The 20,998-nt window shown below is 35.9% G+C and overlaps 1 protein-coding gene across 4 annotated transcripts; it reads right to left on the minus strand.

The window, feature by feature from the left end:
- Positions 1-390: 390 nt before the first annotated feature.
- On the minus strand, positions 391-17,967 carry GABRA6 (gamma-aminobutyric acid type A receptor subunit alpha6). 4 transcript variants are annotated; one of them, XR_006299785.1, is made up of 11 exons: positions 17,494-17,967; positions 17,181-17,299; positions 16,520-16,587; positions 14,351-14,571; positions 14,185-14,267; positions 13,740-13,883; positions 13,177-13,329; positions 11,180-11,439; positions 4,509-4,570; positions 2,519-2,554; positions 1,823-1,939 (listed from the first exon to the last, which is right to left on the minus strand). XR_006299785.1 is itself a non-coding variant. In XM_043596625.1 (10 exons), the coding sequence occupies exons 1-10, from the start codon at positions 17,529-17,531 to the stop codon at positions 1,664-1,666; spliced, it is 1,398 nt and encodes a 465-aa protein (XP_043452560.1). In that variant the 5' UTR covers positions 17,532-17,964; the 3' UTR covers positions 391-1,663. The 4 variants fall into 4 exon arrangements, 3 of the variants coding, with proteins under 3 accessions (XP_043452560.1, XP_043452568.1, XP_043452574.1); XM_043596625.1 differs by lacking the exon at positions 4,509-4,570 and having other exon boundaries at positions 391-1,939; positions 17,494-17,964; XM_043596633.1 differs by lacking the exons at positions 2,519-2,554; positions 4,509-4,570 and having other exon boundaries at positions 391-1,939; positions 17,494-17,953.
- Positions 17,968-20,998: the final 3,031 nt, after the last annotated feature.

Genomic DNA, 20,998 nt, shown 5'->3' on the forward strand with positions numbered 1-20,998 from the left:
GGAAGTCTCCCAGAGACCAAGAGATTTGGTCACAGAGCTAGTTAATGGAGATGTTGGATGGAGTTCTCTGTCTCCCCCCCCCTTAGTAGACAGCTATTTCAATTAACTTGTCATTTGTTAGGCTGTAGAATTTTCCCATTTTTTTGTATTAACTCAAGAGTAGTAATCTCAAAATGTTTTTTTTCTGCATTCATAGCTCAGGGTGATATCAATGATATTTAAGCCCCAACAACAGCAATGAAGAGTTTATCAGTTTGGACAAACCACATCACATGCTTTTTCCTACTCCTAGTTCCTGTTTCTCTAAGAGTATCATTCAATATGGGAAAAACATGGCTGGACTTAGAATCAGGGAGAAGTAGGATAGCATAAAAAGAGAAATAGTCTCAATTAATTTTTTTCAGCTTTATTGAGGTATAATTGACAAAATCACAAGGTATTTAAAGTGTACAATGTGATGATTTGATATATGAATACATTATGAATGATTCTCCCCACTGAGTTAGTCAATTAATGTATCTATCACCTCACATATTTACCTTTTTTTTTTTTTGCTGAGAACATTCAAGTTCTACTCTCTTACCAAATTTTAATTGTGTAATATAGTGCTGTACTCTAGTTGTCATATTATACACTGGATGCTCAGACCTTATTCATCTTACAACCAAAAGCATGTTGAGTGAAGCAGGAAAGACATGAAAAATCGTCTCTGTGAATACAAACTTAACTCTGTTTAGAGTGAGATGACTGAGACTGCCTGTCCCATACCTTCTACCTGTCAGAATCACTGGGGACTCTAACATTGGGTAGAGGTAACCACTTCATTCCTTCATATTTAAGAGAAAGCTCTTTTTCCCTATCTTTATTAACCAGATCCAGGGAACCATGTTTATTTTTGTTTTATTTAGTGGCATACTTAAAAAGGTAGAAAATATGAGATATAACCACAGTCAAAATATAACAAAGTTTCCTTATAGTCTCATTTTTTTCTACAATCTCATGGAATTATGATGAGCATATTATTTTTAAAGGAGCTCCTAATAAGATAAAACACCACTGTATTGCAGCTTAATTAAAGCGTTATACATATGCATACTTTATGTATTTATTGAGGTAAAATAGCACAGCAAGGTTAAAAACAAATGGCTAAGTTCAGGCTTAACTGTTAATTGTTAATACAGGCTTAACAATGTCACTGGAAACCATTTTACTAGTACAAAGGCCTTCAACATGCTGGTATTAACCTACTGATAAATATTTAGACTATTTATATTGTGTACTCTTTGACAACTAAGCCAAAATAAACATATTTTAAGGCAACCTTTGGAAGTATTAGCATTTCTTATTTTATCTTTGTGGTTAATGCTCTTCACAGTGACAATTAAAATATTGAACATTGAAAGACAAAGATTGGCAAATTCATCTTCAGGGCATCTTATTCTCATACAAATTCTTCCTCTAACATATAGAAAAGTCAGTTTTCAACAACCTTCAACTTCCAGTTTTGAGGGGTAACATTATTGCTTTTTGGCCCAAATATGCTTACTCAAAGCTATGTGTTACAGGTTTTCAATGTTCAGAAAAGCATCCATACAATTCTTAATGCTATTTTTAAAAATTAGAAAATGAGAACTTATAGAATAGAAGTTATCCTGGCTGCAAGCTATTCAACACTGCTGCTCACTTCCATTGTGTCTTTGGAAAGATAAACTACCCAGTATACAAGGTTAAATCCTGCAAATGCAACAGGGAACAGAATCCGAGAATACTGGTCTATTTTACTGGTGCCTCCAAAGGCTGCAGATAGTGGTGGGGGTGTGACAGGTGTTGACTGTAAGATAGGAGCCCTAGTGAGGACTTTGCTGGCCTCAGGGGATGGAACTATTGGCAAGGTCAGAGAGGAGATTCTTTTCTTCAGATGATACTTGGAATCAGGATGCTGTAGGGAAAAGACATAAAATTCAGCCTAGGTAAAAGACTAGAGATTACTTAGTTATTCACTTTTTCATCACTGACAGATATTTATTGACTACTTACTATGTAAGATAAAATATTAGCAAATTGTTAATAGTATTTGATAGTGCTGCTTTTCCAAGAAAGTGTTAATTTAAAAAAATGTTTTGTTTCTATCTAACATCCTATAATTTAATCCATCAGAAATTGATGCCAAGCATATTCCACATCCCAGAAACTGTGTTGAACATTAGGCTATTAGGAAGAGATGAACCGTGTTACAAAGGCTTATCTAGCCACTTGCAATTGCTAGTGATGCATAAGCCTATAGGGCAATGAGTGTGGGCAACGAGAGGGGAATTCACTTAGGAATATATGGACAATTAGTTAATATAAGAAAATATAGCGGTGCGCCTGGGTGGCTCAGTTGATTAAGCATCCAACTTAGGCTGAGGTCATGATCTCATGGCTCATGGGTTCCAGCCCCACATTGGGCTCTGTGCTGACAGCTCAGAGTCTTAAGCCTGCTTTGGATTCTGTATCTCCCTCTCTCTCTGCCCCTTACCTGATTGCACTCTTGTCTCTTAAAAATAAACAAACACTAAAAAAAGAAGAAAATATAGCAGTTCAGTTAGTTGATATCATTCTTCTAGCCTACATCTTTATCATCACACATTCATAAATTTGAACCAGCAACAACAAAAAATATTAAGGTGCTTGTATATGTGAAAAGCCAGTGGCAAAGTATCAATACCTTTAAATTGCATGGGATGACTGTTCATTCCTTGAAATACAATTGCCTCTTAAGCCCAGAAGTTTTATATTGAGAGCTTTCTGCTTCCCATTCAGAACTTCTCCTCTGGTCTCCCTCCATTCTAAGTCACCAAAAAATGATTCATTGACTGACCTCAGAATTGTTATATGTTCTTTTTTATCATTTGAAATCATGAGACAACTAATTTTTGTCTTGAAAGAGATATTTAGCATATTAATTGTTAGGTGAGAAGTCCAAGTCCAGAGGGTGGAGGTGAAAATGCCTCATCCATAGTTGCACAGCTATGGTGACTAGTAATAAACTACACTGGTCAATTTCAATGCTTGTTTCATCATCCCCACATTTTCTTGTTTTTACTCTGAAGGATTGGGTCTAGTTCAGAGACTCTAATTCTGTTTGCTTTAGCCTCTTTTCATACTGTTAGAGACTAGGGAATCTTCCTTTGATTTGTATCTTTTCCTGTCTACATCCTGTAACAGTCACTCTCCTTGTGGCCAGGTTGTCATTGCTGGGTCTGCCTTCGAACACTTGCTGTACATTATCTCTGCTCTTGTAAAACTGCCTCGTTTTCTCCCTGGCAGCAAAATCACCACTTTGATGCCTGGCAGGGTATGTTACTCACATGGGCAGACTCCTGTGGCTTTAGCCAGCAACCCCGCGGCAACAGGATGAGGCAGCTGCCTCCCCTGTGCTGGTTGAGCCACAGGACCAGAGTGACCTGCCGATGTGGTGACATTTGGAGTGTGAGAAACAACAATTCCAAGAACCTCTTCTCTCTATCTTCCTCTCCTGAATTTTGCTGTTTGATTTGTCATGAAATTTACTGAGTATCTAAATAATAATAGACATCATTGACAGTTCAAGCCCAGTGTGCTTTTAGAGACCATGGGAAAATCTCTCTCTTCACCAAAAACAAAAATGAATCTCTATAGTCAAGTTTTATTTCTCACGCCCATGGTGAATTTCAAGGAAAGTGTATCTTTATTTGTTAGGTAGTGGCGCAGAATTGAGCTAGGTATTCTGGACAGAATTAAATAAATCATAGGTCTTGGGAGTAGAAGATAATTTAAAATAGTAGAGGTTTCAGTCTGCTGACCTTAGGAAATAAGTGACACTTTCTACTAAAAAACATGTGACAAATAAGGACTACTGTGCTCAGGGTCACCAGTCAGTATGAGGATAGGACCAGAGTAGTGGTATTTTGGTCTCAGTGTATGCTGCCTGTCTTAGGAAATAAACACAGTAACTTCTTTCAAGAGCTTTCTATTGTGTATCTCAGATTCTAATTGGAATTTTCAGCCATTGAGTATGTTATTGAAATATTCTCCACATAAAAGAGCAAAATGTATTACTGTTGCATTTTCCAAAAAGAGTTATCCTCCTCCCAGATCCATGGAACACTAAAAAATTTTACTCTAGTAAAATTTCTAAGGATCGTGATGGAGTAGAAAGAGGGCAAGCCTTTAAAGCAGATTCTCTTTTTAAACTCACCTTGATTTTTAATGGCATGCATTGCCTGTGTTCATTTCTTTTTTAAGGAGAAACAGGGGAGACATAAAAAAAATTCATTGAGACAAAAAAGTGATTATAAAACATAATCTGCCACAAAAATATAAAGCATTGTGTTATCTTCCCCTCTTTAGAGCTATGGGGCAAAAAGGTATTTGTCAATCTTTTGGTATTGTCACACATAACTTAATAAGAATTACCAAATGCCTTTTGTCCAGCGTTAAGCAACATCACTCAAGACCAAACACCATGAAAAAATTAATGACATTACCTTGGAATTAAAGATTTGCCATTTCCTCATCTACTTCTCCAAACAATCTCTATGGAGGCTTGCTGAAGAGTTAAGACAGGAGAGTCAAAGAGCCCTGGATTGCAATTCCACATATACTACTTACCTACTAAATGAAGTTTCCATCTTTAAAGTTAGGAATTAAGTTTTTTCTTTTTGTTAAGAATTTGAGGAAGAAAATGTAAGATATATTTACATAATAGATTTATAGATAGATGGATAGATATTTTACATATATATATATATATATATATATATATATATATATATATATTACAGAGAATACTTTTTTGCCTTAAAGTTATTATCATGTTCTTACATTCTTCTTTCTTAACATTATTGTGCCTTATCTCCTTTCCTGACGTGAAATCCACTTATTGGTAGAGGGCATATATTCTTCATTTAAAAAAATTGTTTTAATATTTATTTATTTTTGACAGAGAGAGAGACAGATTGCAAACAGGGAAGGGGCAGAGAGAGAGGGAGACACAGAATCTGAAGCAGGCTCCAGGCTCTGAGCTGTCAGCACAGAGCACATGTGGGGCTTGAACTCATGAGCCACGATATCATGATCTGAGCCTAAGTGAGATGCTTAACTGACGAACCACCCAGGCACCTCACAGGGCATATTATTCTTAAGTATGAGTGTCCCACAGTGCCTAGCCAGTGCATAGAACAGAATATATTCTTAATAAGCATATGCTGATTCAACAAATGAATGAAAATCTAAAAATTTCCAGAATTTCTTAGTCAGGCAAAGAAGAGAAAAAAAAAGTTTTATGATTGTTTTACATTATATTTTAGTATGTTGTTTCATATTATACTGTAAGTACCGTATCTAAATGCTTACCAGTAACAAGCACTGCACAGCATTTTGCATGCATTATTTTGCTTATTCCTAGAAAAAATCTGTAAGGTAATAGTATTATTTTCATTTTAAAGATGAACAAATGAAGGCTTAAGCAGGAAGTTCACACAATAACTGGCAGTGCCTGTGATGCTACCAATCACACTCTTAATCATTTTTGTGGTTTCTTCTCATCAGCTTAAGGTTCAGGGCATGGCTTCCCAACCACTGAATTATTGACCTTTTGTGTAGCATACTTCTTTGTTGTGTCCTGTACATCATGAGACGTTGAGCAGCATCCCTGCACTCTACTCACAAGATACCTGCAGCAACCCACTCCCCAATGTTGTGACAACCAAAAATATCTCCAGACATTGCCAAATATTCTCTGGGGAGAAAAGTCTTACTGCTGAGTATCACTGATTTAGAGTCACAGCTATCTCACTGCCCAGCAGTGATTGGGGGGTATTTCTAGCAGGCAGTAAATACGATATGCTCAAGGAAATGCAAGAGGCCTGGCTAACCCACATGCTGGACAATCAGTTCCTGCATAATTGGGAATTGGCAATACAGAAAACTGGACTACGATTTAGAAGAATCACATTGAATTTCTGAAATGAAAAGAAAGCCAATTTTGCAAGCCATTCAAGATACAGGTTTGCATCAGACCCCGCCTGCTCTATTGTAAGCCCAGCAGCTTCAGCTGATGGTAAAATAGGTTTTTGTCAGAGTCCAGATGAGGGCTCAGCTTGGGGCTGTCACTGTTTTGAGTGGAACACCTGTGGTTTTGAATTTTTCCAGCGCTCCCCTGCTGCTGAATGCCATCCTGCTTTGGGTATTTATAGAGTACTGCTTTGTTTTAAGTAATGCCACATTGCAAAGGTACTTTGAGTCAAAGTGGACTTTATGACAATCAGTTATTTGATGTAAGGATAAGACATTTGGAAAGTGGTTAAGGTAATTTTGATATGACGTTCAGTGAATCTAATATGTTATAGAGGAGGGGGCAATGGGTTACCTCACAAGAGAGAGATTCTAACCAGGGCTGCATTACTCAAGGAACAAACAAAGCATCTGTTTTTAGAACCAGCAAACAGGGCAACAAATGTAAGAGAGAATATTTTTGAGGGTGAGAGAGAGAGAGAGAGAGATGACACGTGCCAGAGGAGCAGAGGGAGACGGAGGGAAAGAATCTTAAGCAGGCTCCACACTCAACACAGAGCCTGATGCGGGGATCAACACCAAGAACTGTGAGATCATGACCTGCTCCGAAATCAAGAGTCAGATGCTTAACCGACTGAGCTACCCAGGCACTCCAAGAGAAAACATTTTTGAAAACATTTAGTACTTGATATTTAAAAAAACCCCACTATTATATTAATTACTATGAAAGAAATAAAAATTCCATCAAATTTTCTTGCATCTACGTAATAGCTGGTAGAATTGGGACAGAGACGATTCCAGAATTTCTATAAAGAAGCAGCTTATTGGCAGCAATCTGGTGGGTTAGTGGTGTGGGGCACATGTCTAAAAACCATATTGGAATGCTTAGAGGGTAGAGAAGGAAATACTGGATGGGGATCTGATAGAGGGTATGGGGAAAGAACTAACCACCTACATCCCTCATCTAATCCACACTACCCTCTCTATAATTTATGCAATAGCACAACCATGGTGAAGGGACTCAGAGTCTCTCATTAACTTACTTTAACCCTTAGTTTTACAGAGTAATGATAGTATTCAAAGAAATCTTGGCAATATTTGGAATGCAGGAGGCAAATCTTTCATTATATGCTTTGTATCTCTTTACATAGGTGGAGGGAAACATAATAATGGCTGAACAGATCATCCCACCCTTGAAAGGGATTATAAAAAGGACATAATATGTCTTATTTTCCTCTCTATGCCCAAGTTTCTAGCAATTGACTTAGTGTTTCTAGAACAGGACCAGGTTCATCCTTCTATCTCAGCTTAGGCATCACTTCTTTCAGAATCATGACCCCTCCAGTCGAGTTAGGTATTCTCACATGGCTCTTCCTTAGCCACTATATGTCTCTAATCAAAACCTTTATCAGAATGTTTTGTCATGGCTTATTGGTTTGTCTTTCTTCCTGTTGAACAAGAAGCTTGTGAGGGAAGAGGCCCTATTGATGTCAATCACTAAATGTATCCCCGGCATTCTACAAAGGATATGGAACATAAAAACATTTAACAAGTACTTATGGTATGAATAGTTCAATGAATACATAGGTATTCAATAAATGGGTTCCAGATGAAAAGAAAAAAAATAAATGAATAAACAGCATAATCAGTATAAATATAATTATTGTCCTGGCTAATGAAATTTTGGGCAATTTTGTTTGTAGATAATTTACCAAGAATATCACACCTCCTGTGAAGAATAAAAGCCACATTGGATGTGTCAATAGGTGGGGGAATTCATTCTTAGGAACATAGGAATGAGGGCTTAGACCTTTAAAATAACAAGGAAACTAGAAAAAAATCCAGAAATTGATTGAGGTCCAAACTTTGTCTTACACACAAAATAAATATACCCTAGTCACATAATAATTAATGAAACATGAAGATAAGAATAACTCTCTAATCCCAAGAGAGCATGCCAGATAAAAATAATAAGGAAGATACCATATAAGCAAGAAAGAAGCTGTGGACAGTTTCTTCTCAAAATCTAAGAAGAAAGAAAGAAAGAAAGAAAGAAGAAAGAAAGAAAAGAAACAAAGAAGGAAGGAAGAAATGAAGAAAGAAAAGAAGAAGGAAAGAAAACCCAGTATCTACTTCCAAATGCCTTAAAACCAGGAGGATCATTTGTCTACAGAACACTGCTGAGGATTTAGTTTTAGATGTCTCTTTGGGTTTGAGTACTACATTTAAAACTCCTGAATTTCTTTGCCATTATTATATTACATTTCAAGGTCAAAATCAAAGTGATAAACTTTCTCCCATATTCATTCTAAGTAGTTTCTTGTGAAAAGCAATGAGCACATTAAAATATAAACTTAGAATCACATGAAATATCTAAGCACGTAATTTTACTTCAACCTCACCACATTGGTTTGCTATTTTAATGTTCAAATTACTCAAGTAATGTTATTTTGATTACAACTGAATAGCCATTTTTAAATGTCATGGTATTTGAAAGAAAAAATGACCTGGCAATCATAATATACCATTGTGTTGTATAAACTGCAAATGTGTAATTTATGTTTGTTCCTCTGCATTATATAAGGCAAATTGCCAAGGTTTGACATGAATAAATAAAATGTAAATGTTCTATGTAATCATCTATATTTATTTTTGATACCTACAAGGTTTGCATTGTTAGGTTTGCTTATTTTGGTTTTTATTTTTATTTTTATGCTTTGACCAGCCTTTTAGAAACAAAATGCAGCTTTCCATTGCCTTAAAATATTTTAAGTGAAACCAGGTTAAGAAATAAATTTTTTTCATAAGAAAAAAGTCAACTTGCAGTCAACTTTGAGATGATTTAAAATGCATTTTTTATCTAGCTTCCCAAAGGACCTGCTCATTATAGGTTACTATTTTAGAATCATAGAAGATAGCTTATATGAAAACCTGCGATCTTAAGTTCCATCTTATTAATAAATTATACCTTTAAAATAATAGACATAGGGAATGCTAACTCTATACTTTCTCCAAGGATTTGAAGTCATTTTCTTCTCAGTGATCCATATTCCAAAAGAATTGAATAAGGAAGTTGGTCTTTCTTTTTATCTCAATATCAGATCAAAGAACATATTTAAAATCATTTGAGTTATTTTTTATCTTGTCTTTCATGAATTTCTCTTTTGATTTTAATTGCATTTCTCAAAGAAAACTGTTAAACTGAACTCTGATAAATACCAATTCTTCTTTCTCTATAGACACATGTTAAGATAATGTATGGCCATTGGGACATATATTGATTATATGTCTATATATATACAGACAGTTTATAACATAATCACTTATTTTTACAAACAAAATAATTCTCAAAAATATTTTCTGAAAAAAATATTTTCAAATGTTTTGGACTGAGTCTTCAGAGTAGCATCTTTTTTGTTATAAAATTGATATTTTTGTGGCCTTTCAAAACATTTATATAGGGTGGCTCAGTCGGTTGAGCGTCCGACCTCGGCTCAGGTCATGATCTCGTGGTCCGTGAGTTCAAGCCCCGTGTTGGGCTCTGGGCTGATGGCTCAGAGCCTGGAGCTTGCTTCCGATTCTGTGTCTCCCTCTCTCTCTGACCCTCCCCCGTTCATGGTCTGTCTCTCTCTGTCTCAAAAATAAATAAATGTTAAAAAAAAATTAAAAAAAAAACAAAAACATTTATATAAAGAAAACAACATTAGGTCATGGGAAGAATTTTGGGAATGGCCTAGCATTCTGAAAATATTTTATATTGCAGTATGCATTACTTTATATTTCAACCTTTGAGAAATTATTGGGGAGGGGATGGCCTCTGCCTCTGGTGGATATCAGGACTTATGGAATCAATTTCTAGTTTTCCTACCAACTAGTAACTAACATTTCCCCCCCTCTGAGACACTGTTTTTGATTTGTAAGCAGAGGTAGTTAGTCTGGATCACTGGTAAAAAGAATGGTAAACTTTTTTTTTAATGAGAGCTAATTTAAGAAAAAAAATCTTTAAATTATATCTTTTTTTATCTTATCCTTGGAGAAAATAGATTCCAAGAAATATACCAAGAAACTTGTTTCTTAGTATATCAAACCAGATGTTTCAATAGGAAAGTATCATCTTTTTACCCAAATACATGCCTGAGTATTTGAGAAGCACAACACACATAGTAATTTTTATCATTAAAGTTAACCAAGGATTACCTAGATTTCATGTGGTTCCGTGATTTGGAAATGTTCACAAGAATTGGTTATAAAGACATTTTTAGTTCAAAGTGTTTGCAATACTTGATGTTACAGAGCAAAATTTTCTTGTTTTAAGAACTACTATTTGGAATTTGCATTGACATAAAAACTTGCATTTGTCAAGTTCTAAAATCCATTAAAAAAAGTGTGTGCAGCTGAACTGTTGTGAGAATTTACTCAGATGTGAAATTGAAATTTGGGGACACATTCATGACCCTTGAATTATTAATGCTATCATTTATTTCTTTTTCAAAAAACCTTTGAGGACCAGAGCTGAGCAACAGAAAATCTAAACTGAATTTTATAGGTATTTATCACTTATTATTAAGTCTTTGAATAAGAACGGGTTGGGATATATGCATTTAATATACAAATATGAACATGAGAATGTTTTCACGTAAATCAAAAACTTTGCTTATGACTCAGCATTCACAGAACCTATTATTAACATCTTGCCTTCATGAAATAAAGCAGCAAATAGACAATTTCTAACAAAAATTGTCTATTCTATAGGAGTCCCTGTTTATTTCCCTAAGACTCTGAAGCTTCATTAGGAACTTTTTCTTTTTCACTTTATTCTCCCTAGTTGGTAGAAGTAAACCTGTTCAAAGGAAACATCTAAAGGCTGAGAAGAATTTTCTCATCTCCTCTGAGAGCACGGAATCTGCTAGTACCAGTGAGGATGATAAAAGAAGAATGCCAAAAGTTTAGAGCAAAGATAAATGAAGGATTGCTGCTTCAGGTTTCTTTTTTTCTATGAAGTTGGAAAAGAAGTTGGCCTTAGAACAAGAGTTATGTAACTTGTGCTCAACTAATAGTATTTTTGGACTACTAAGTTGTTTGTGATCACCATTTGGCTGCCTTTTCCTAACTGGTAGGTAACATTAGAAAAGTAAACAATTACCAAAACAATCTCAGCTTCCAAGGGTTCAGTCGCTTTTGATATTGTCACTGGGGGTGAGGCTGCAATCTGTGCCCTCCTTTTGGCCTTCTGTGTCTGAAGATTGGTGAAATAGTTGACAGCGGCAAATTCAATAAGAGCAGAGAAGACGAAAGCAAAGCAAACAGCTATGAACCAGTCCATGGCAGTTGCATACGACACTTTTGGCAAGGAGTGCCGGGCACTGATGCTTAATGTGGTCATGGTTAAAACAGTGGTGATCCCTAAAATGAAAAAGAATGAGAAATGCAGTATTAGCATTTAGAATCTGATAATAACATCAAATGACAATGTGTCAGTGGATTAAATGTTCTGCAAATGTAATTTTTGTTATTATTGTTTTTTTTAATGTTTATTTATTTTTGAGAGAGAGCACAGGCAGGGGAGGGGCAGAGAGAGAGAGAAAGAAACACAGAATCTGAACCAGGCTACAGGCTCTGAGCTGTCAGCACTGAGCCCAACGTGGGGCTCAAACCCACAAACAGTGAGATCATGACCTGACCCAAAGTCAGACGCTTAACTGACTGAGCCACCCAGGCGCCCATGTTATTTTTGTTTTTTAATTGTTGACAATTACTGTCATAGGTATTAAAATTTTTGTATCCTTCAGTACCCAGTGCAGTGGCATGTACACTGGAGTTGATCAAAAAATATTTTTTAATTTGATTTAGTTTAACTATTGTAAAGCTTAACTCGCAAATAATTCTAGTTGTTTACTTCTTAAGAAAACTCACAGCAAGTAATTATCATGTAAGTACTAAAACCTTGAACTCCTGGTCTATCTGAATAGATGATAATATCTATTATCATATTTAAGAAATCTATCTGGTATGAATAGTAAACATAAATTAAGTCCCTCATTTTTTAAAATTTCTAGCTTGATTTTAAGATAAAATATTTACTCATGAGAAAATAATTTCATCACTGAGTTGTCAACAGTTTCATGTCTTGTATTATACTTGGGGAATTTATGTAATTTCAAGATGGTCAACATCATTGTATAGATATTCTTTTATAATTTGCAGAAGGAGGTCTATTTTAAAATATACTAAATTAAAAAGTCAAAATTCATGTGATATTTCAGTTCAACTCAGGTCTTACCTATGAACTTCTAAATTATAATCATGAAAACTCAGAAAAAAATTGGATTTTGTTATTGATGATATTTTCGCTTACAGCTCTTTCTCTTATTACATTTTGTTCCATCAAAACTAATAGTGATTCTATATATCATAAATGGAGCTCATTATTTATGTTGAACCATGGGAAGTTGGTTATATTTAACTATTTTCAGATTTTAAAAAATGGCAACATTTTACAATTCAATCTAATAAAAGCAAGATTTAATTTATATATTAGATATAATTTATATATCAGGGTTCAATATCTTAGCCTTTGTTTTCATGGGTTTACATGTCAGTTGTTACTTTTCTGCTTTTCCTTAGTTATGAAATAGCAAATTAAGATTTTATTTTATTTTTCTAATGCTTATTTATTTATTTTTTAGAGCAAGAGGGTGAGAGAGCACAGGGGAGGAGGGGAGAGAGGGTCAGCTGTCAGCACTGAGCCCCACGCAGGGCTCAAACTCATGAACCAGGAGATCGTGACCTGATTCCAAATCAAGAGTTGGGTGCTTAATTGACTGAGCCACCCAAGCATCCTGAGATTTTAAAAAAGAAAAAAACCAAAAAAACGAAAACGAAACAAAAAAGCCTCCTTAATAGGGCACATGAAAGTCACAGGAATCCAGCCAGAATTCTTGCTAAGACAAATTTTTTGTAGATTCACCACACAGCTTAGGATAATATAAGGGTCATTTTATGTAATACATATGCCTGAATAAGATAGGAGTCTATTTCCTTCGTGGATTGAAAAAGTGCACTAGTGTGAATATTCCCCTAAAATACACAAGCAATAATTGCTGGAGGATGGGTGAAGTATAGCCAAAGAATGAAGCATACCAAAGACAGTTCTGGCTGGGACAGACTCCTTATTAATCCAGAAAGACACTTGAGAAAGAATGACTGTCATAATGCAAGGAGTGTATATCTGTATCATGAAGTAGCCCATCTTCCTTTGCAAGTGGAAATAAACTGTCATTATTACGTATTCACCTGTTGGAAGACACATATATCAGAATTATTGCTCTTGACAGTATGCAAAAAGAATGCAGCTGGAAATAAATCTTGCAGATCTTTAAATTAACATGGGCTAGAAGAAAACAAGCAAAGGCATATTTCAACGTATGACAAAGATACTTAATCAGTGAATGATAGATACATCAGCTCACTGTTTTCGGTGGTGTTCTTTGTGTCACATACATAGAAAACTACTCATCCCAAGGTTACACAAATCCTTATACGCACATGGTTGCAAAATCAATTTTAAAGAAAGCTACTCATCACTTCAAAACAGCAAGCGTAGCTGAGGATGGCTAATGCAGAGAAGAAAGAAATATATACTTTGAAAATGTGCATTGGGGTCACCTTGCTGGGTTGCATTCATGAGTTGGTCTAATTCTTACCTGTGTTAGATTTAATTGTCTCACTAGATACTGTTTGTCCAATCAGATCATACTGGAGGAGGCTTGAAGATTCTTCTGGGACTTCGACTGAGTAAAGTGGTCCTTTTTTCCATGTATATATGATTTCACTTTTGGGGTAAGCATCTGAATTTTTTAAACAAACAGCAGTGAATATGACTAGTTGTGTTTTTCCTTTTTAAAGCAAATCTTGTCCATATAAAAAGGAAAATACAAACATAAGTTTTCTTTAATGGTATTCTTTACTCTGTGTGACTAAAACCTCTATTTATAAGATTGACAGACATGATTAAGTGAGTATATTCCTGGAATCTCACTGAGAATATCATAGTAACATTTCTCTTTTGCTTCCCAGTCTCTGACTATAATCAAATAATTGTATATTTTGAATGCATTATTTGGCTTTCAGAAGTCTTTTGTAACTTACAACTCCCAAACTTGAGTGGACAAGCATGCCCATCCATAGGAAAGTTAACCAGCCTCATAGGACAGTCAGCATTGATGGTAAGCCTAGGGACATTGAAATAAATGGTTCGAGTTAGTATGATGGACAAATCATTTGGGTAGAGGAAGCTGAATTGGGAAAACCTCACCTCATAGTGTATAAAATAGTTCCATTCTGCATTATTCTGAAGAGTTTATTAGGGGTTGTCATATTGTGAGCAATTGATTTTTTGCCATTCCTGAAAAAAGTGTCAGGTGTCCAGATTTTACTGACCATTAAGTTATTCAAACTCAAAATCTCAGTTGGCCCCCCAAACTTCAACCTCTCATCAGTCCAAGTCTGGCGGAAGAAAACGTCCATTGTATATTCCTAAGAAAAAAAATAAGATATTCATGCAAACTGGGGAGATAGTTTATTAAGAATAGTTGATTCACTAGCTTATATACCCAATTCTAAAATTTAAGAAGTAAAACAACTTTTTTATGACAATAGCCTATCAGAAAAACTATGATTTCAGTAAATTATTATTTTTCTCAAACGCAAAGTTTGCATCATTATTATAAAAGATAGTATTGTGTTGTGCAAACCTCCCTCCTTCACCTTTACCCTCTTCCACATTCTTCCTCCTTTCTATTAGTCATCCACCTCTCCATCTATTGGCCTAACAATTTTGCCTTCATTAGCTTAGAAGAAAAATATGAAAAGATTTACAGTCTAGGTTTTGTGTTGGCCATCCCACCATCAGTTAGTCTAACCATTTCCCTCAATGTCTTGTCCACCTTCAAAGGTATCTCCAAGAACCCTGGCACCATGAAATCAACTTCCAAGGATAGACAAACTTTGCTTGATAAGTGTACGCTGGCTGCACATCATAATTATTTTATATTATTCTCAGAGAACATAAAAGCAAATGTTACCACAATTACTCAGAGGATCATTTAAGTATGCATAATTAGAACTTTGAGTTTTAATTTGTGGCTTTTATGAAATAACATTAGAAATCTTAAGAATTATGGTGAGGGCATTGCAAAAGTCAATAATAAATAACAGCTTGTAAGTATATCAAAATATTGCCAATAATTGCTTTGACTACTTTATAAGTTCCTTTATGAGACCTATTATTACAAGTGGTGATTAGATTTTCAAAGTATAATTTGATACATAATATATCTATATAATAATGGTCTAGGGTATAACCAATCTCCACTGTATAAATATACTTTAAAAATGAGACACATACATAAAATGAAGTTCCAAGTGTTCCCCAGACTTCAATAATATAATATAATATGGTTGTGATTATTTATTCTGGAGGTGAGTCAGTAGTCAATGAAAAATATGATAGTAAAATAATTGAGGATTCAGGATAATTCTGACTCCCCCTTCTTTCAAGACCTAATACATTTATCTCTTAAATAAAGTCCTCCTCCTTCTCCTTCACTTCCCTGTTTTCTTTCTTACTTTTGTCCCTCCAACTCCCTTTCCCTTCCTCTTGTACTGCTCCTTTTTCTTTTCTTCCCTTCTTGCTTTTTTCTTTTCTTGACAACTCAAAAAAGCAGAAGATAAAAAGTCTCCAGTAACTACTTATCCACAGTTACATTTTCCTAATTAAATGAGGCAACTATATAAAGATTTATTTTTACTTCAATTTTAGTATTTATATTTTACTTTTAGGGGGAGATAGTACCTGAGAACTATGAAAAAATACCATGATACACTTTGTTCTAGAAGACTAGTTCAGATTTTCATTGCCACTTACTATAAATACTCTCTTACGAATCCTACAGCCATCTGTACCTGGAACAGAGTTCCCAGAACACCTACTGGTCCATTCGTAACACAAAAGGTACAACATACTAGCCTTTCCAAATGATGCTCTCTACTGTTTAGTAAAATATACTGAGAAGGATGTGCCACAGAAAATAGCTATATTTTAAGTTTCATAGATATTCTCAATATACTCTTATATGGCGTATCATCTTTGTTGGTTTTTCTTTTTGCTACTCTAAAAATTTACCAGGACTTCATAAAGATGGGGAAAATCTTATCTTTGTAGAAAAAAATCAGTGCATGATATGTGGCCAGAAGAGAGGACTTTAAAAAGTCCCTTAGGTTAAAGCATTCAAGCAAAGTAGTGAAATGTGAGGGAGATTAAGCCAGGAATCTGCTCTAATGGCCATGCCCTCCAAGCATCAGCACACATATTGTATTCGGACTCTGGAACCAAGCTTGGTAACAATGCCCAATACTGTTAGTTCTGGGACTCTGCCCTCCCTTCACCAAATAAAACTACCCTCCTCACTCAGAAGTCACTCACCATCTCCACATCTGACACGGGTCCAAAACTGGTCACATAAATGTCTGTTTTGACTTCAGTGACAGCACCTGAAATTAGCCCAGAAGAATGGGGGCAATTACCACCAGTGATGTTAAGGAGACTGAAATTAATGACCTTATCACAAAGTCCCTTCTCATGGTCAGAATCTGCAACCTATCCTAAAGCAATCTCAGTAGCAGGAACCCTTGGGTTTTTCAACTCTGAAAACTCATACCAGTTGTGTTATTTTGAAATTTTTCTGGTCAATTTGGGGGAATTTAAGGAATGCAAGAGAACTAAGTTAATACTCTAATAATAAAAACTATAACAATAACACATCTTGATAGCTTTAATGGGACAAATGTTAAGAAAAGTGCTTTACATGGAGAATCTCACTCTATACTCACGTAACTCTATGAAGCAAGCACTGTTCATACACCCACACTACAGCTGAGGAAGCTGAGGCTTAGAGGGTTCAAATAATGTTCATAAAAGGTCACAAACAGAGGAAGGGGCAGAGACCCGATGGGAACACATGGCCTTTCCCGGTACCCCTGCACCTTACCACTCTGCCATCCTTCTGAAGCCTCTGGGTGTTAGAACAGCAGGAAGGGAGAAGGAGAGAACACATGTTTGGTCTAGTAGGGATACTGTCTCTCACCTCCAAATCCCGGCCTCAGACGATTGTCATAGCCTTCAAGCAAGTTGTCTAGGATCCGACTGATGTTTTCTGAGTAGAAGTTGCCTTCATCTTCAAGTTTCCCTAGGGTATTTTCTACCCTGTGAGTAGACAGTCAATGATCCTCACTCCCAGCCTCAGAGAAAATAGGCTGTCCAATCCACCCTCATATACTCCACCACAAATACATGCCATACCACCCAGGCTTCTTCCATGATTTGGTACAGAAGTCACCCAGTGGGTGTGCGCTTTCACTTTCCTTAGTGCTGAAGGGAAAAAACAAAATCTTACTCACCATAGAATAATGTACAGCCAGGGCAGAGGCGACGCCATCCTGCAGAGCACTGCAATGCCCCAGTTCACCCTCCTCCTGGCTTCTCCTCCCTCCTAACAAGCACCCCTTTGCCAATCAACTAGAGTAATATTCCAGACCCCTCATATCTCTTTTCCCTGTTTGCGTCCAGCCAGTAATCCGTAGATGAAGAGGTTACCAGAAAAACTTTGAAGGTCTCCCTTGCTCTCTTGTTCTCGTTTTTGCCTTTTCATGTGGAACAAGGTGGCTTATGGTCTTAGACTACATCCTGATGGACATTCAGCCTCTTCTGGTGGACTCAGTTAGGAAACAAGAGTCTGAAAGGACACTGTATGGTCGGAGAGCAGTGACAATAATTGAATAAGGCATTAGGGGAGATTAGAAGGAAGAAATCCACTGCTAGTTTTGGCATGGAATTAGCAGGTCCCTGTGAGAAAATCTGGAAAGCTGTGGCATCTTGCTGATTGAGATTATGTTCCAATGGCTCAGCATTTATTATTTCTGTGGTTCACAGAAGGATTCCTACACAGCTCTTACTGCTTATAAAATCTAACAATATTGAGATCCTTTTGGGTTACCTTTCTGATTTCATCAGCTTTATGGCATCAGATGCACCTTTCCTCCACATTTAAAATTACCCATAATTATTCATTGAAAAGCACTTACAATACACTAGAACAACTCCTGGTCGTCTGGCTGTTGGTTTAATTTTTTTTTCTGTTTGTTTGTTTGTTTGGTTTGTTTGGTTTGGTTTGGTTTGTTTGTTTGTTTGTGTTCATGTATTTTGCTTATCCTTCCTGTCAAAGATATGTCATCTCAAGCTAAGATATAAATAGGTCCTACCACTATCTTTAAAAACCCGGCCAATTTCATGGATGCTGCCTATAAGAGACAATGTCTGGAAATAGCTGATTAAGGTTCCCCATGTACAAATACTGTAAGAATAAAGCATCCATGGACATGGTTAATGCTGATGTTGTGGGCACTATTTTAATAGGCTTGCCACAAGTGAACAGAGAAATGTTTGAACTGAAAAAATAGAATTCTTTACCTAGTCTGGTAGATGGAAGTTGGAAGAAAGAAAGTCACTTTAAACGTTAAAATTTTAAGCATTGTGAATCCCCCCTCTCATATATGTGTATATATATACTGTGTATATATATACATATGTATATATATATATATTTTTTTTTTAATAGTAATTCAGGAACACAAGAAATAGAAACAAGTGTCTCACATCACCATCTTCCTGCCAGATCTACACGGCATTCACCCACTTCGCAGTCTGTAGCTTCAGAATCTAAATTCTACAAAGGTGACCGTTCCTATTGCAGACACATAGCACAGTCTTAAGAGTCATTTCTAAAGACATGACATAAATTATTTGTGGAACATTTCAATAAATTAGCTGTGACTAAGAAGAAACAATAGAAAAAAGGAAAGACTGCAAGATTTCTGTGAAGTAGTTTTTTTAAGATTACTGAATCTCACAGTTGTGTGGAATTTTCTGGTTATTCATCAAACACCCCCCCGCCCCGACACCCTCCAGTATTCCTGGCAAGTGGTATCCAGCATCTGTTTTCTCACATCGTCTTACTTGTGCTGAGCTGAAACCTGCCCCTAGTCCTAGCTCTCACATTTGAAACCATACACAATGATTTGCTAGGGAAAGACCACATGGCAGCCATTTAAACAAAGCTATGTATCATGTCCTCTCAAATTTAAGCTCCTAAACACTCCTAAAATCTTCTCTTTTTCATTACAGGACCTGGTTTCCATACCTCTTCTTCTTTTCACTCTAAACTTCTCCAGATGATGACTACAACACATTTTCCTTTTTTTTTTAATATAATTTATTGTCAGTTGGCTTACATACAATCCCCAGTGCTCATCCCAACAAGTGCCCTCCTCAATGTCCATCACCCATTTTCCCCTCTCCCCCACCCCCATCAACCCTCAGTCTGTCCTCTGTATTTAAGAGTCTCTTATGCTTTGCCTCCCTCCCTCTCTGTTTGTAACTATTTTTCCCCCTTCCCTTCCACCATTGTCTTCTGTTAAGTTTCTCAAGATAAGTTTTCTCAAGATATGAGTGAAAACATATGATATCTGTCTTTCTCTGACTGACTTATTTCATTTAGCATAATACCCTCCAGTTCCACCCATATTGCTGTAAATGGAATGATTTCATTTAATTTCACTATAAATACTCAGGGATGATTAAAGAAAATTATTGCACAGAAAAAGCAAACTTAGTACCAGACACTAAATAGTACTTTCTATGATAGAAAAGAGGCATTAGTATAGAAGGGGCTTGAACCATAGGATTCTGGTATTTATGTAACTACTTCCCACCTAGTAAGGACATTTTTCCCTGTTTGCTTAGAAACTGTTATGGAGAGCAAGTCAGTCTAAAAATAATGAATGCAATTTAAGACTGTATTAGTGAAAATTAACATAATATTAATAATAAATACCAAATATTTAGCATTTACAATATTCCTAGAATTATGTTAAGAGCTCCATATACTCCAACTCATTCACTACTAACACAAAAATCTGAGTTGTCTATAATTGAGTCCATTTTGTAAATCAGCAAGTATGTAACTTGCCTAATTTCACAGCTAAAAAATGGCAGGATCAGAATTCAAAACTAGGTATAAGCTAAGGCCATGGGGTAGAAGCCAGTGAAAAATAAGTTTCCATTCTATTAAAGAAATAGTTTCTAATTGTGGTATTTACCCAAAGAAGGAAGGAGTACCATAGGAGAAAATGAGTTTCCTGTTAACAAAATGTTCAAGTATACCATGAAATACCATGGACAGGTTTCATGAATGTATGTTTCAGGAGGATATTATATAATCCATAAGAACATTCAGTAGGAGATTGAGGCTATTTGGGGGCATCCTAAATAAGAGCTTTTTGACAGAGACCTTGAGTGAATATTTGTGGGTTTTTTTAATGTCTATTTTTTTTTTTTATTTTTTAGAGCATGGGAGCAGGGGAAGGGCAGATACAGAGAGGGAGACAGAGAATGTGAAGAGGCTCTACATTGCTAGTGCAAAGCCCAACATGGGGCTCGAACCCACAAACGTAGAATCATGGCTAAGCAGAAGTCAGACATTCAACTGGCTGAACCACCCAGGCACTCCTCAAGTGAATATTTGGATTCAAAGATTCTGCTATGGAGTTATTCTGGAGTGATATGAGAAGGAGGATTTAAAGAGCTTCCTCCTAGTGGTAAAATGGGTCTGGGAGGTACTGGAGGACAAAACTACTAAAGGAAGAAGAAAAAGTGGTAGATTATATAATAATAGTTAATATTTATTGAATGCTTATTATGTCAATTGTGTACATTGTCATTATCTCTAATCTGCGCAACTGCCTTACAAGCAGCTATTTTCATTTTTATTTTACAAAAGGATAAAATGAGGCATACAACAGGTATGTAACTACCTTAATGTCCCAGAGCTAGTTATTACTGCTGATT

Source organism: Prionailurus bengalensis, chromosome A1, assembly GCF_016509475.1.
Source record: "Prionailurus bengalensis isolate Pbe53 chromosome A1, Fcat_Pben_1.1_paternal_pri, whole genome shotgun sequence".
Classification (NCBI taxonomy): domain Eukaryota; kingdom Metazoa; phylum Chordata; class Mammalia; order Carnivora; family Felidae; genus Prionailurus; species Prionailurus bengalensis.